The 18711-nt window shown below is 45.3% G+C and overlaps 1 protein-coding gene across 1 annotated transcript in view; it reads right to left on the bottom strand.

The window, feature by feature from the left end:
- LOC148502505 (uncharacterized) overlaps positions 1 to 18711 on the bottom strand; it is a 346350-nt gene that overhangs the window by 100388 nt on the left and 227251 nt on the right. The window contains exons 9-10 of the mRNA XM_088449785.1: positions 17045 to 17849; positions 7001 to 8174 (exon numbers count right to left, since the gene is read on the bottom strand). Coding sequence (XP_088305911.1) covers positions 7001 to 8174; positions 17045 to 17849 — 1979 coding nt within the window. The remainder of the gene's footprint in view (positions 1 to 7000; positions 8175 to 17044; positions 17850 to 18711) is intronic.

The raw sequence follows: 18711 nt of genomic DNA, 5'->3' as shown, positions 1-18711 counted from the left end.
ATAGAGCCCCAAGCTCTGACAACCGTCTGGCTGAGGCCAGCGCAAGTAAAAGTACCAAATTTAAACTCCACAGCCTCCAAAGGTTCAAACAGAAGAGATTGTAAGAAGAAAATGACCAGATACAGATCCCATGGAACTGTAGGAGGCACAAAGGGTAGTTGTAACCAAATAACTCTTTGCAGAAAGGTCTGAACATCTGGTATCAAGGGCAGCTTCTTCTGGAAAAATTCAGACAGTGCTGAAATCTGAACTTTCAGAGAACCCAGGTGTAGGCCGGCCGAGAAGCCTGCTTGCAGAAAAAGCAGGAGTTTGGCTAGATTAAAAACTGTAGGAGGTGACTCTCGCCTTTCACACCATGAAACAACCCTTTCAAATACTGTGGTAATGTTTCAAAGTAACTTCTTTCCGAGCTCAAAGCATAGCAGGGATTACCCTGGATGTGATTCCTTTTCATCGTAATATGACTCTTTCAACAGCCACACCGTCAAAGGTAGCCACATTAAGTATGGATAGATTAAAGGACCCTGTAGTAAGAGATCCTCTATCAGAGGTATGGGCCACGGATTGTCGATCTGTAGAAGGCGAAGGTTGGAATACCAAGCTCTCCCTCTTGATGCGTTGTAGAATCCGAGGGAGAGGAGGAACAAAAACGGAATCACCATGGTGTTGAAAGTGCGTCCACTGCCACTGCCTCCCGCTTTCTCGTTCGAGAGCAGTTCAGAGGCAGTTGATGATTTTGTCTGGATGCCATGAGGTCGACCTGTGGAAGACCCCACCATTGGACAAGCTGTCGAAAACACCTAAGGATGGAGCGCCCATTCCCCTGGGAGCAAGTCCTGTAGTCTGCCTCCCAATTGTCGACGCCTGGAATGAAAATTGCTGAAATTGCCACCGCAAACTTTTCTGCCCAGAGTAGGATGCGGCTTACTTTCTTCATTGCCGCCTGACTTCAAGTGCCGCCCCATCAGTTTATGTACACCACTGCCGTGGCGTTGTCCGACTGGACTCTAACTGCTCGGCTCCGCAACAGGTGATGTGCTAGTTGAAGAGTGTAGAACACTGCTCGTAATTCCAGGATGTTTATCGGCAGATTCGCTTCCCGTGAGGTCCAGTGACCTTAGAAGTGGTGTTCCCAAATCACTGCCCCCTACCCTCTCAGATCTGCATCTGTGCTGAGGAGAGTCTAATCCTACTCTCCGAATCTCTTGCCCTCCAATAGCTGCGACGATTTCGGCCACCATAGAAGGGATATCTGAGTTTTGGGACTTAACCTCACACGTTGGTGGAGGAAAAGATGGGATCCTGACCATTGGGAGAGAAGGTTGAGCTGAAACGGTCTGGAGTGGAAATGTCTGTAAGGAATGGCCTGGAATGCCACCACCATCTTTCCCAGGAGTTGAATGCAGACGTACACCGATACCAGATGATGTCGAAGGACTGACCTCACTATTTGCTGTATGGAGGCTGCCTTTCTCTGGGGAAGGAAAACCCACTGACATAGCATGTCCAGAATCATTCCTAGAATCTGGAGCCTTTGTGTCAGTTGCAGATGAGACTTGGGAAAGTTCAGGATCCACCCGTGACCTATGAGGAGCTTGTGAGTCACTATGTTCTGCTGTAATTGTTCTCTGGAATGAGCCTTCAGAAGGAGATAGTCTAGGTAAGGGATGATTGTGATCCCTTGTATCCGAAGGAGACCTGACCATCGTGAATACCCTGGGGGCTGATAAGCCGAAGGGTAAGGTCTGAAAGGCAAATTTAAAAAACGCCTGGTGAGGCGGCCAGATAGGAATGTGAAGGTAGGCGTCCTTGATATTTAAAGATACCATGAATTCGCCTTCCTCCAGACCTGCAATAACAGACTGAAGGGACTCCATCTTGAACTTGAAAATCATCAGGTAGGGATTGAGATCTAAGTTCAGAATAGGTCTGCCCAAGCCGTCCGGCTTCAGAACCACGAACAAACTGGAGTAGAAATCTTGTCCAGTTTGATGCCTGGGAACCTGGACTGAAACCCTCGCGGATAGAAGTTTGTCTATTGCCTGCTGTAATATGACACTCCTGTCATTGGAAACTGGCAAACTTGTTGTGAAAAACTGGAGGGGAGGTTGAAACTGAAAATCGAGCTTGAATCCTTGGGTGATGAGGTCCAGAAACCAAGTGTCTGTACAAGATTCTGTCCATACTTCTATGAAGTCCTGAAAACGTGCTCCCACCCTGGTGTCCCCCAGGTGAGAGGGAAGCCCGTCATGCACTCGATTGGGTGGCAGACTAATTCTCCTGTTGAGCAGCTATTGCTGCAAATCTGCCATGACCTCTGGAACCACGGGTAGTAGGTCCTCTTGAGCGACCATGGAAACGACCTGGGGAACGAAAGGACCGAAACGAGGGCCCCAAGTAGGGCCTTCTAGGAGGCGGACCCCGTGATGGAAAATAAGTGGATTTACCACCAGTAGCATCAGAAATCCACTTATCAAGTTCCGCTCCAAATAAGATTTTTTCCTTGAAGGAAGGAGCTTCCACAGCTTTTTTCGTATCCACGTCCGCCTGCCATTGATGAAGCCAAAGCGCCCTGCGCGCTGAAACCACCAGAGCTGAAGTTCTGGAGGCGAGATTACAAACATCCTTGGACACCTCTCCAAGGTAGGCTGCAGCTTCTCCTATGTGTTCTAGAGGAATAAGTTCCACCGGGAGCCTGTCTCATCCCTTCAGCTAATCGTTTTGCACAAACCTCAATAGCTTTGTTAGTCCAGCAGCTTAAAATCGCAGGACGGAAAGTCACCCCCTCAGCAATAAAAATGGACTTGACAGTATTCTCCAGCCTCCTGTCCAATGTCTCTTTCAAAGACATGGCACCAGGGACCGGTAGAATAGTCTTTTCAGATAGAAGAGAACAAAGAATCTACTGTAGGAGTCTCACAAGATTTTCTGCTATCTGCAGGAAAAGGATAGGAAGATAACAATCGTCGGGGCATCTGAAATTTTTTATCCAGATGTTCCCAGCTGAAACCAGGAGAGAATCTAGTTCTTCTGAAATTGGAAAAGTAACCTGCCTCTGTTTCGCTAAAAAGACTGCCGTGCAGGCCCCTTTTCCTCATCATCTATCTGCAATACTTGTCGGATTGCAGATTAACCCTTCTATCCCTTAGGACACAGGCTCAATCTCCTCTTGGAGCTCCTCAGGTGAATCCTGAGTATATTCGCCATCCTCTAGAGCCGGCATTTCCTCCTCCTCTGAGTCGTCCGACTGGAGAACTGAGGGTAATAGTCTCTTTTTTGAGACCTGCGGTGAAGGTCCCGACGACGTGGCACAAGACAACAACATGGATTTTGTCATTCCCTCCATAGATGAACCGGCATAGGCATGGTCTTTAGGTACTTCTATAGTAGCTGACCTAGAAATGTCTCTCTCTTTATGAGAAGCCTCCAGCTCAGCAGAGATGTGACATAACGGATGCAAACTCTTCCGCCCAAGACGGCGGTTCTGTCATCCGTGGAGACTCTTGCTGTGGATTACACTTGTCACAGAATATGGGGCTAGATGACTGCCCGTGTATACTTTTCTGCACACAGGTAAATGATTTCTGATAAGCTTTAGAGCCCCTTCCAGCCATGGTACATACAAACCCCACACAAACAACGGTAAAGTGTAGTGGAGAGGGTTAACAGGTAAAGACTGAGATATGCAGAGGTAGGAGAGGGCAGAAAAATGCTAGGCACTTTTACCAAGTAACTATATTGCGAATAAAGTAGTTACTGTGCCTAAATGCTCTCCTAACCAGCCTAAATCCTACTGTGCACTTACAGGACAGGTCTGGCTCTCAGTCTCAGTGCAGCACCAGCAGTATAGTCTCCTCCATTTAATGGCCGCCAGCACACTTCTGAGAAGCACTGGAAGGAAGGAGCAGGAGTCTGGAGTTAGGCTCCGCCCCCGCTATGGTGCTCACTTCAAAGCAAAATGCACATTGTGTGAAGGAGACCCCACCCAGCCTGTCTGTTCTTACTCCACCAATCGGAGCCACTGCTGCCTTAAACACTGCCTGTGTGTTTAACCTGGCTACCTCGCTAATCAAGGTAGCCAGGGCATACTTACAAACTGCCTGGCTGCCAGTGGCGGTTTTAACTAACGAGGGACAATCTAAGACTTGTAGTGGGTATAGAGGGGGAGGAGCTAGTCACACTTCTAAAATGTAAAGTGCTAGCTCCCACCTAGCACCATCTATACCCCACTGTCATGAAGACTCCAGTGTCCCCTAGTGGATGAAGGAGAAACATGATTTATATATCACTCAACTTTTTAGGCAACTTGCCCTCTTGGAAGTTTAAAATACATAAATATTTACAATGTGCATCTATATGTTAAGTTTTATTAATGTAAAACATTACTTCTAGTTAAGATATATATGGTAATATTACCTATCAATATTTGTATCATTTCTAATCATTTTAATAGCATAACTCACTTCATACAAATGCTTTTGATCATAAGGGAAATTATATTTTCTCCTTGACAGTCATCACAGAATATGTGCACCACCGAGAGGGCAACTGGACACTATTCCAGCTTTACTAACAATGTACTAAAAAGTGTGGTAAATACTAACAAGCGCCACACGCAGCTGTGTTACCCCACATGGACGTCAGACAGGTCCGTGCAGTGTTTGCTTTTCTTACTTGTTACCAAACTCTTTATCTCATATACTTGTAGGTCTATAATGGAGTATACACACGGCCAGATTTTTCTTCAGATCTGAACGATAACGATTTCAAAAATCAATCAATCGTTCATATCTGAAGGAAAATCTGACATATCTGTCAGATGAACGATTTGAACGATGCGCGTTCCCGATGGTCAGATAACAATATCTGACATCTGATGTGTTTGCAGTCAGACTTGGACGATTCCATTCATTTTAATGCAGTCAAAAATCGTTCAAATCGCTCAAATCTTTGGTAAAATCGTTCATCTGACAGATCTGACAAATCTGACCGTTTGTATGCTCCATAACAAAGCTTGTATTGTCCTTTCTGTGATTTCCTCACTACCAAATAATCTCCATCTCCTGACCCTGCACATTACTGGTGGTGTCACCACTGTGGGAGGTGAGACAGTGCAGGACATACTGAGGACAATCTGTACTGATCCTACTTATCCTGTGATGTCCCTGTATTATTCCCCCATTACTACGTACCCTGCTCACATCTGTATTCTGCTGGGGATATCGGGAGCCTGATGCACATTACTGGTGGTGTCACCACTGTGGGAGGTGAGACAGTGCAGGACATACTGAGGACAATCTGTACTGATCCTACTTATCCTGTGATGTCCCTGTATTATTCCTCCATTACTACGTACCCTGCTCACATCTGTATTCTGCTGGGGATATCGGGAGCCTGATGCACCTAATGTACATTACTGTTAGTGGTTTATACCAGGACCAGCAGCTTCCTGTGTCCCAACACGAATTACATTATCTAATAATGTATAATTACATAAGTGATCATGATATTAATGTCCTTATCTTATGGAACAGTGTAAATAGTAGGTTACAGAGGATCTAATTAGAAGGAACCAGACATCAGACTGCTGTAAGGAGATTAGAGATCCATTTACCAGGAAACCCAACCAGAGAATACTGGATCCAGCGAGATAAAATCAGAGGTGACAGATGTCATTATATCACCCATCTCACCCCATCACTTACAGCCCAGTCATCACATGATGTCATAGTTTCCCACTTCCCAGCACATTGTCATGATGACAGATTAGTTATGTCCCTATATTACATCATGTGGTCTTGTTACTGTGCAAATAGGCCAATAGCACAATAATATTCTAATACAGAGCTTCCCAAACTCTGCCATTACAATCCAAGGTTTAAGGATATCCATGTTTTAATCCACATTGTTAATTCAAACTGACTGAGGCACTAATTAAGTGACCTGTGCTCAAGCATGGATATCCTTAATACTTGGCCTGTAATAAGAGGAGTTTGGGAACCTCTGATCTGATAGAATAAGGAAACTGAAAGCCATTACATGAGGAACATGTTGGAGCCCTATGTTGGTGACATCCCTGTGGATATATAATATAATGTAATATATTAGTATATAGGGGCTGATTCAGCAGAGGACACAATGACGATAGTTACGCAGATAGAGCGAATGTTTACGATCACACCTGCGTATAAGTCACACTGCGCACACACAGCGATCACATTGCTATTATGGACGCACAGAGGAATTCATCACATAGTGAGCTGCAGGGTGACAGCGTTTGGGGGAGGTAACGGGGGTGGACAGAAAACTGCAGGCGTGTGTGTCCGTGTGATTGCCATGTCATGGGCTTGTCTGTCCATGTGATCGCCATGTCCTGCAGGCATGTCTGTCCGTGTGATCGCCATGTCATGGGCGTGTATAAATTAGCCATAACGATGGCAGCTGCAGCATGAGACCTCTCTGCGTGTCAGGAGAGCTGCAGTGTTTGCGGCTGGTCAGACATGATGTAAATGCTGTGACTGCGTGATGTGCGGCGATGGTACCGATTATTACACAGGAGGTCGACATTGGACGGTAAGGAGAAGGCAGCAGTGGGCGCGGTTATGGCGGCTGTGCCTCAGCATTAGCATATATTAGCACCTGCGATCTGTAAGAGAGTGCAGCTGCATTTGCTTCCACTGCTGAATTAGGTCCATAGTGTGATAATGTAAATGTCATTTACCTTCCATCAACATGGACAGCAATCTAGTCTAACATTGTATTTATGCTTGTTCTGACAATTCCCAATGATATTACACTACTGCAAATACCGCTGCAATTTCTATATATTTCTATAGGCTCATATACTTTGCTTTTCTCCTGTGTGACGTTTCTGATGTGTAACAAGTTCTGATTTCTGTGTAAAACATTTACCACACACAGAACATGGAAATGGTTTCTCACCTGTGTGACATCTCTGATGTATAACAAGAAATGATTTCCGTGTAAAAAATTCCCACACTCAGAGCATGGAAATGGCTTCTCACCTGTGTGTCGTCTCTGATGTGTAACAAGATGTGATTTCTTTGTAAAACATTTCCCACACTCAGAGCATGGAAATGGCTTCTCACCTGTGTGTCGTCTCTGATGTGTAACAAGTTCTGATTTCTGTGTAAAACATTTCCCAAACACAGAACATGGAAATGGTTTCTCACCTGTGTGACATCTCTGATGTATAACAAGAAATGATTTCCGTGTAAAACATTTCCCACACTCAGAGCATGGAAATGGTTTCTCACCTGTGTGACGTCTCTGATGTCTAACAAGTTCTGATTTCTGTGTAAAACATTTCCCACACTCAGAGCATGGAAATGGTTTCTCACCTGTGTGACTTCTATGATGTGTAACAAGAACTGATTTATGTGTAAAACATTTCCCACACTCAGAGCATGGAAATGGTTTCTCACCTGTGTGAGATCTCTGATGTATAACAAGAAATGATTTCCGTGTAAAACATTTCCCACACTCAGAGCATGGAAATGGTTTCTCCCCTGTGTGACATCTCTGATGTTGAACGAGTTCTGAATTCCGTGTAAAACATTTCCCACACTCAGAGCATGGAAATGGTTTCTCACCTGTGTGACTTCTATGATGTGTAACAAGAACTGATTTATGTGTAAAACATTTCCCACACTCAGAGCATGGAAATGGTTTTTCACCTGTGTGACTTCTCTGATGTATAACAAGATCTGATTTCTGTGTAAAAGATTTCCCACACTCAGAACATGAAAATAGTTTTTCACCTGTGTAATGTCTCTTATGTCTAACAAGATATGATTTACATGTAAAACATTTCCCACACTCAGAACATAAAAAAGGCCTTTCAGCTGTGTGTACTCTCTTTTGATGTATAGAAAGACTGATCTGCTTGGTAAATCTTTTCCCACATTCAGAACATGACAATGGTTTATCACCTGTGTGATCTGAGTTGTGTGTAACACTACTGGGAGTATCAGGGGAGCATTCTTCGTGGTTAGAGGGATCAGATGATATATCTGCTCTGTGAGATGCTTGATGTATACTGGGGATAATGGGGTTTTCTCCTGGAGAGTCCTGTGAGAAGTTGTTATCATTTAGGTCACAATCTGGAGATAATATGAGACGTCTCCCCGAGTTATTCCTGTTGCTGTGTCCATCTGCTGGGAAAAGAATAATTATATGGGAATTAGCCTTATTGCAGAACTTTACCATACTGTGTAACTATAATAAGATGTGCCCAGCTGTACCCCAACATCTCCATACTGTGTAGCAATAAGACGTGCCCGGCTGTACTCCAACATCTCATACTGTGTAACTATAAGACGTGCCCGGCTGTACCCTAACATCTCATACTGTGTAACTATAAGACGTGCCCGGCTGTACCCCAACATCTCCATACTGTCTAACTATAAGGTGTCCCCGGCTGTACCCCAACATCTCCATACTGTGTAACTAGAAGATGTCCCCGGCTGTACCCCAACATCTCCATACTGTGTAACAATAAGATGTGCCCGGCTGTACCCCAACATCTCATACTGTGTAACTATAAGACGTGCCCGGCTGTACCCCAACATCTCATACTGTGTAACTATAATAAGACGTGCCCGGCTGTACCCCAACATCTCATATTGTGTAACTATAAGACGTGCCCGGCTGTACCCCAACATCTCATACTGTGTAACTATAAGATGTGCCCAGCTGTACCCCAACATCTCATACTGTGTAACTATAAGATGTGTCCGGCTGCACCCCAACATCTCCATACTGTGTAACTATAAGACGTGCCCGGCTGTACCCCAACATCTCATACTGTGTAACTATAAGACGTGCCCGGCTGCACCCCAACATCTCCATACTGTGTAACCATAATAAGACGTGCCCGGCTGTACCCCAACATCTCATACTGTGTAACTATAAGACGTGCCCGGCTGTACCCCAACATCTCCATACTGTGTAACTATAATAAGACGTGCCTGGCTGTACCCCTACATCTCCATACTGTGTAACTCTAATAAGACGTGCCTGGCTGTACCCTAACATCTCAATACTGTGTAACTATAATAAGACGTGCCTGGCTGTACCCCAACATCTCCATACTGTGTAACTATAATAACACGTGCCCGGCTGTACCCCAACATCTCCATACTGTGTAACTATAAGACGTGCCCGGCTGTACCCCAACATCTCCATACTGTGTAACTATAATAAGCCGTGCCCGGCTGTACCCCAACATCTCCATACTGTGTAACTATAATAAGACGTGCCCGGCTGTACCCCAACATCTCCATACTGTGTAACTATAATAAGACGTGCCCGGCTGTACCCCAACATCTCCATACTGTGTAACTATAATAAGACATGCCCGGCTGTACCCCAATATCTCCATACAGTCAGTGACTTCATTGTGTATGTACTGATGATTGTCATGAGGAGGATTAGGGTTTAGGAGTAACACTGGCTGGGGAGTAGTTACTAAAGGGGGAGATGTATCAAACCTCACAGAGGCAAAGTGGAGAAGTTGCTCTTTGCAACAATCAGCTTCTGTCATTTACAAACTGTACTTGATAATAAAAGCTACAAGCTGATTGGGTGATGTGGGCAATTTCTCCTCTGTATCTCTCTCTCTAAGGTTTGATACATTTCCCCCAAAATCTCTCTCTTATGACATGTTATGTACAATGGGCGCAACATATGGGCATAAACCTGGGATTTCTTGAAATGTATTCAGACACCTTATCTATATGCTACACTGGTAGATACCAACGTTAAAACTGTCACTACCAACAGAGTGCAGGCATGGTCTATACATTATATCACACACAGGACATACTAGCTGTATCCTGCGGTGTCCTCACACTCTCCATATCTCCATCTCAGTATGTGTAACAGAGTGCAGGCATGGTCTATACATTATATCACACACAGGACATACTAGCTGCATCCTGCTGTGTCCTCACACTCTCCATATCTCCATCTCAGTATGTGTAACAGAGTGCAGACATGGTCTATACAGTATATCACACACACAGGACATACTAGCTGTACCCTGCTGTGTCCTCACACTCTCCATATCTCCATCTCAGTATGTGTAACAGAGTGCAGGCATGGTCTATACATTATATCACACACAGGACACACTAGCTGTACCCTGCTGTGTCCTCACACTCTCCATATCTCCATCTCAGTATGTGTAACAGAGTGCAGGCATGGTCTATACATTATATCACACACAGGTCATACTAGCTGCATCCTGCTGTGTCCTCACACTCTCCGTATCTCCATCTCAGTATGTGTAACAGAGTGCAGACATGGTCTATACATTATATTACACACAGGTCATACTAGCTGCACCCTGCTGTGTCCTCACACTCTCCATATCTCCATCTCAGTATGTGTAACAGAGTGCAGGCATGGTCTATACATTATATCACACACAGGACATACTAGCTGTATCCTGCTGTGTCCTCACACTCTCCATATCTCCATCTCAGTATGTGTAACAGAGTGCAGGCATGGTCTATACATTATATCACACACAGGTCATACTAGCTGTATCCTGCTGTGTCCTCACACTCTCCATATCTCCATCTCAGTATGTGTAACAGAGTGCAGGCATGGTCTATACATTATATCACACACAGGTCATACTAGCTGTATCCTGCTGTGTCCTCACACTCTCCATATCTCCATCTCAGTATGTGTAACAGAGTGCAGGCATGGTCTATACATTATATCACACACAGGACATACTAGCTGTATCCTGCTGTGTCCTCACACTCTCCATATCTCCATCTCAGTATGTGTAACAGAGTGCAGGCATGGTCTATACATTATATCACACACAGGACATACTAGCTGTATCCTGCGGTGTCCTCACACTCTCCATATCTCCATCTCAGTATGTGTAACAGAGTGCAGGCATGGTCTATACATTATATCACACACAGGACATACTAGCTGCATCCTGCTGTGTCCTCACACTCTCCATATCTCCATCTCAGTATGTGTAACAGAGTGCAGACATGGTCTATACAGTATATCACACACACAGGACATACTAGCTGTACCCTGCTGTGTCCTCACACTCTCCATATCTCCATCTCAGTATGTGTAACAGAGTGCAGGCATGGTCTATACATTATATCACACACAGGTCATACTAGCTGCATCCTGCTGTGTCCTCACACTCTCCATATCTCCATCTCAGTATGTGTAACAGAGTGCAGGCATGGTCTATACATTATATCACACACAGGTCATACTAGCTGCATCCTGCTGTGTCCTCACACTCTCCGTATCTCCATCTCAGTATGTGTAACAGAGTGCAGACATGGTCTATACATTATATCACACACAGGTCATACTAGCTGCACCCTGCTGTGTCCTCACACTCTCCATATCTCCATCTCAGTATGTGTAACAGAGTGCAGGCATGGTCTATACATTATATCACACACAGGACATACTAGCTGTATCCTGCTGTGTCCTCACACTCTCCATATCTCCATCTCAGTATGTGTAACAGAGTGCAGGCATGTTCTATACATTATATCACACACAGGACATACTAGCTGCACCCTGCTATGTCCTCACACTCTCCATATCTCCATCTCAGTATGTGTAACAGAGTGCAGGCATGGTCTATACATTATATCACACACAGGTCATACTAGCTGTACCCTGCTGTGTCCTCACACTCTCCTTATCTCCATCTCAGTATGTGTAACAGAGTGCAGGCATGGTCTATACATTATATCACACACAGGACATACTAGCTGCATCCTGCTGTGTCCTCACACTCTCCATATCTCCATCTCAGTATGTGTAACAGAGTGCAGGCATGGTCTATACATTATATCACACACAGGACATACTAGCTGTATCCTGCTGTGTCCTCATACTCTCCATATCTCCATCTCAGTATGTGTAACAGAGTGCAGGCATGGTCTATACATTATATCACACACAGGTCATACTAGCTGCACCCTGCTGTATCTTCACACTCTCCATATCTCCATCTCAGTATGTGTAACAGAGTGCAGGCATGGTCTATACATTATATCACACACAGGTCATACTAGCTGTATCCTGCTGTGTCCTCACACTCTCCATATCTCCATCTCAGTATGTGTAACAGAGTGCAGGCATGGTCTATACATTATATCACACACAGGACATACTAGCTGTACCCTGCTGTGTCCTCACACTCTCCATATCTCCATCTCAGTATGTGTAACAGAGTGCAGGCATGGTCTATACACAATATCACACACAGGACATACTAGCTGCACCCTGCTGTGTCCTCACACTCTCCATATCTCCATCTCAGTATGTGTAACAGAGTGCAGGCATGGTCTATACATGATATCACACACAGGACATACTAGCTGCATCCTGCTGTGTCCTCACACTCTCCATATCTCCATCTCAGTATGTGTAACAGAGTGCAGGCATGGTCTATACATTATATCACACACAGGACATACTAGCTGCATCCTGCTGTGTCCTCACACTCTCCATATCTCCATCTCAGTATGTGTAACAGAGTGCAGGCATGGTCTATACATTATATCACACACAGGTCATACTAGCTGTATCCTGCTGTGTCCTCACACTCTCCATATATCCATCTCAGTATGTGTAACAGAGTGCAGGCATGGTCTATACATTATATCACACACAGGACATACTAGCTGTATCCTGCTGTGTCCTCACACTCTCCATATCTCCATCTCAGTATGTGTAACAGAGTGCAGGCATGGTCTATACATTATATCACACACACAGGACATACTAGCTGCATCCTGCTGTGTCCTCACACTCTCCGTATCTCCATCTCAGTATGTGTAACAGAGTGCAGGCATGGTCTATACATTATATCACACACAGGACATACTAGCTGTATCCTGCTGTGTCCTCACACTCTCCATATCTCCATCTCAGTATGTGTAACAGAGTGCAGGCATGGTCTATACATTATATCACACACACAGGACATACTAGCTGTATCCTGCTGTGTCCTCACACTCTCCATATCTCCATCTCAGTATGTGTAACAGAGTGCAGGCATGGTCTATACATTATATCACACCCAGGTCATACTAGCTGTATCCTGCTATGTCCTCACTCTCTCCATATCTCCATCTCAGTATGTGTAACAGAGTGCAGGCATGGTCTATACATTATATCACACACACAGGACATACTAGCTGCATCCTGCTGTGTCCTCACACTCTCCGTATCTCCATCTCAGTATGTGTAACAGAGTGCAGGCATGGTCTATACAGTATATCACACACAGGACATACTAGCTGTATCCTGCTGTGTCCTCACACTCTCCATATCTCCATCTCAGTATGTGTAACAGAGTGCAGACATGGTCTATACAGTATATCACACACACAGGACATACTAGCTGTACCCTGCTGTGTCCTCACACTCTCCATATCTCCATCTCAGTATGTGTAACAGAGTGCAGGCATGGTCTATACATTATATCACACACAGGACATACTAGCTGTATCCTGCTGTGTCCTCACACTCTCCATATATCCATCTCAGTATGTGTAATAGAGTGCAGGCATGGTCTATACATTATATCACACACAGGACATACTAGCTGTACCCTGCTGTATCCTCACACTCTCCATATCTCCATCTCAGTATGTGTAACAGGGTGCAGGCATGGTCTATACATTATATCACACACAGGACATACTAGCTGTATCCTGCTGTGTCCTCACACTCTCCATATCTCCATCTCATACTTGCCTACCCTCCCGATTTGGTCGGGAGCCTCCCGAAAATCGGGTGCCGCTCCCGACCTCCCGGGAAGGCAGGCAATCCTCCCGGCCCCGGCGATGTGTCCGGACCCCCCCACGCTTTTAAATAGAAACACCGGCAGCAGGGGGGCCGGTGACGCGATTCGCGCTGAATCGCGTCACCGCGGCTCCGCCCCCGGCTGCACAATGCCATGAATCACGGCATTATGAAGAGGGGGCGGAGCCACGATGACGCGTTCACGCCCCATGCTCCGCCTCCAACGCCGCGTCATGTGCCGGGTCCCGCCCCCTTTGGCCGCGTCACGCCCCCAGCCCTGTAAGTCCGACAGCTCCCTCCCGGAAGGAGGGGGCTAAATGTCGGCATGCATGCTCCATCTCAGTATGTGTAACAGAGTGCTGGCATGGTCTATACATTATATCACACACAGGACATACTAGCTGTATCCTGCTGTGTCCTCACACTCTCCATATCTCCATCTCAGTATGTGTAACAGAGTGCAGGCATGGTCTATACATTATATCACACACAGGACATACTAGCTGCATCCTGCTGTATCCTCACACTCTCCTTATCTCCATCTCAGTATGTGTAACAGAGTGCAGGCATGGTCTATACATTATATTACACACAGGACATACTAGCTGCACCCTGCTGTGTCCTCACACTCTCCATATCTCCATCTCAGTATGTGTAACAGAGTGCAGGCATGGTCTATACATTATATCACACACAGGTCATACTAGCTGTATCCTGCTGTGTCCTCACACTCTCCATATCTCCATCTCAGTATGTGTAACAGAGTGCAGGCATGGTCTATACATTATATCACACACAGGACATACTAGCTGTATCCTGCTGTGTCCTCACACTCTCCATATCTCCATCTCAGTATGTGTAACAGAGTGCAGGCATGGTCTATACATTATATCACACACAGGACATACTAGCTGTATCCTGCTGTGTCCTCACACTCTCCATATCTCCATCTCAGTATGTGTAACAGAGTGCAGGCATGGTCTATACATTATATCACACACAGGACATACTAGCTGTATCCTACTGTGTCCTCACACTCTCCATATCTCCATCTCAGTATGTGTAACAGAGCGCAGGCATGGTCTATACATTATATCACACACAGGTCATACTAGCTGCACTCTGCTGTGTCCTCACACTCTCCATATCTCCATCTCAGTATGTGTAACAGAGCGCAGGCATGGTCTATACATTATATCACACACAGGTCATACTAGCTGCACTCTGCTGTGTCCTCACACTCTCCATATCTCCATCTCAGTATGTGTAACAGAGCGCAGGCATGGTCTATACATTATATCACACACAGGTCATACTAGCTGTACCCTGCTGTGTCCTCACACTCTCCATATCTCCATTACAGTATGTGTAACAGAGCGCAGGCATGGTCTATACATTATATCACACACAGGTCATACTAGCTGTATCCTGCTGTGTCCTCACACTCTCCGTATCTCCATCTCAGTATGTGTAACAGAGTGCAGGCATGGTCTATACATTATATCACGCACAGGACATACTAGCTGTATCCTGCTGTGTCCTCACACTCTCCGTATCTCCATCTCAGTATGTGTAACAGAGTGCAGGCATGGTCTATACATTATATCACACACGTTATACTAGCTGCACCCTGCTGTGTCCTCACACTCTCCGTATCTCCATCTCAGTATGTGTAACAGAGTGCAAGCATGGTCTATACATTATAGCACACACGTCATACTAGCTGCATCCTGCTGTGTCCTCACACTCTCCGATCTCCATCTTAGTATGTGTAACAGAGCGCAGACATGGTCTATACATTATATCACACACAGGTCATACTAGCTGTATCCTGCTGTGTCCTCACACTCTCCATATCTCCATCTCAGTATGTGTAACAGAGTGCAAGCATGGTCTATACATTATATCACACACGTCATACTAGCTGCATCCTGCTGTGTCCTCACACTCTCCGTATCTCCATCTCAGTATGTGTAACAGAGTGCAGGCATGGTCTATACATTATAGCACACACGTCATACTAGCTGCATCCTGCTGTGTCCTCACACTCTCCGATCTCCATCTTACTATGTGTAACAGAGCGCAGACATGGTCTATACATTATATCACACACAGGTCATACTAGCTGTATCCTGCTGTGTCCTCACACTCTCCATATCTCCATCTCAGTATGTGTAACAGAGTGCAGGCATGGTCTATACATTATATCACACAGAGGTCATACTAACTGCACCCTGCTTTGTCCTCACACTCTCCGTATCTCCATCTCAGTATGTGTAACATAGTGCAGGAATGGTCTATACATTATATCACACACAGAACGGAATCGGTATGAAATACCGCCGGGCGCATGGCCGGCAACAGCAGAGTTCCCGGCAGCGGAAGCCCGACAGCGCTGGAAATCCCGATCGTGTATAGGTAAGTACTGACTAACCTAACCTAACCCCCTAACCTAACCCCCTAACCTCCCCCCCAAGTGCCTAACCCTAATCCCCCCTCTAAGTGACTAACCCTAACCCCCCTTACACGCTGCCTAAACCTAAGTCCCCCAGGGGGGTTCCTAACCCTAAGTCCCCCCGGGGGTGCCTAACCCTAACCTTCCTGGGGGGGGTGCCTAATCCTAAATCCCCCCGGGTGCCCTAAACCTAACCCTCCCCCCCCGCGGATGCCAGCTCGCGGCGCCCGGCATCCCTTCGATTGGGATGCCGGGCGCCAGTCTCCCGGCGTTAGGGAAATGTCAGGCGTCTAACAGAGAGCAGGCATGGTCTATACATTATATCACACACAGGTCATACTAGCTGTATCCTGCTGTGTCCTCACACTCTCCGGATCTCCATCTCAGTATGTGTAATAGAGTGCAGGCATGGTCTATACATTATATCACACACAGGTCATACTAGCTGCACCCTGCTAGGTCCTCACACTCTCTGTATATTCATCTCAGTATGTGTAGTAGAGTGCAGGCATGGTCTATACATATCACACACAGGTCATACTAGCTGCACCCTATGTCCTCACACTCTCTGTATATTCATCTCAGTATGTGTAATAGAGTGCAGGCATGGGCAATGTATTATATCACACACAGTGACAGGAACATTTCCCTCATTAGTCTGTACTGACAGAGGAGGGTGTAAAATAAGAAATTATATTAGTGGTTGAAAAGAGAGAATATGTGATGCTTCTGTAATCAATGTTTATTACTCACCTGTGCTGATATCTGTAGAGATTTCCTCCTTACACTGCTGATCACCCCTCACATATATCTCTTCTTCTCCCTCTAGATCTTCTGCCTTATTATCAGTCACATATGTCTCTTCTTCTCCCTCTATATCTTCTGCTTTATTATCAGTTAAATACGTCTCTTCTTCTCCCTCTATATCTTCTTCCTTTATATCAGTCACATACGTCTCTTCTTCTCCCTCTATATCTTCTGCCTTCATATCAGTCACATACGTCTCTTCTTCTCCCTCTATATCTTCTGCCTTCATATCAGTCACATACGTCTCTTCTTCTCCCTCTATATCTTCTACCTTCATATCAGTCACATACATCTCTTCTTCTCCCTCTATATCTTCTGCCTTCATATCAGTCACATACGTCTCTTCTTCTCCCTCTATATCTTCTGCCTTCATATCAGTCACATACGTCTCTTCTTCTCCCTCTATATCTTCTGCCTTCATATCAGTCACATACGTCTTTTCTTCTCCCTCTATATCTTCTACCTTCATATCAGTCACATACATCTCTTCTTCTCCCTCTATATCTTCTGCCTTCATATCAGTTACATACGTCTCTTCTTCTCCCTTTATATCTTCTGCCTTCATATCAGTCACATACGTCACTTCTTCTCCAGCTATATCTTCTGCCTTCATATCAGTCACATACGTCTCTTCTTCTCCCTCTATATCTTCTGCCTTCATATCAGTCACATACGTCTCTTCTTCTCCCTTTATATCTTTTGCCTTATTATTTGTCACATATGTTTCTTCTTCTCCCTCTATATCTTCTATCTTAATATTAGTCAGCGCTGCACACTAAACAGAAATAGTTTTTTAATAATGTTTGATATTGTTAATAGACATTACACAGTAGAATATCATTGTATAAGACACACACAGCTTCTCTACAGATCATATAGTGACAGTCACTGTGGTATATTGGTGAGCCCCTAAATCCCATCTACCTGATGCCCCTGTGGGGTCCTGTGATTCTCCTCTGTACAAACCTGTGAATAAAGAGGATGGGGACATCTCTCTGGGGTATTCCTGTTACTGGGTCCATTTGTAGGAGACACACAGTGACTGAGTACATTGTATATATGTGATTATCAGGTGATGTGTATATAGAGGGGGGCCCATATCTGCTTTCCCCTGTAAAATAAATTACAGTCTCCTCTTACCCAGTGATGTGAGGGGCCGGTGATTCTCCATCATCACGTCCTTGTACAGACCCCTGTGTTCCTCTATATACTCCCCCTCCTGCATGGAGACATACACAGTGACATCCTGACAGCTTATAGGAACCTGACACACAATGATACAGTCATCACCCAGACACATCCCCTGGTGTTACTGTATAATGTCCCATTCCCATCGGTCACCTCTCCAGTAATCACCAAGACACATCCCCTGGTTTTACTGTATAATGTCCCATTCCCAGGAGTCACCTCTCCAGTCATCACCCAGACACATCCACTGGTGTTACTGTATAATGTCCCATTCCCTGCAGTTACCTCTCCAGTCATCACCCAGACACGTCCCCTGGTGTTACTGTATAATGTCCCATTCCCAACAGTCACCTCTCCAGTCATCACCCAGACACGTCCCCTGGTGTTACTGTATAATGTCCCATTCCCAGCAGTCACCTCTCCAG

Source organism: Taudactylus pleione, unplaced genomic scaffold (genome assembly GCF_031769625.1).
Source record: "Taudactylus pleione unplaced genomic scaffold, aTauple2 ptg000495l, whole genome shotgun sequence".
NCBI classification, from domain to species: Eukaryota; Metazoa; Chordata; class Amphibia; order Anura; family Myobatrachidae; genus Taudactylus; species Taudactylus pleione.
The sequence above is the reverse complement of the archived record's forward strand: the minus strand, read 5'-3'. Positions and strand labels throughout refer to the sequence as shown.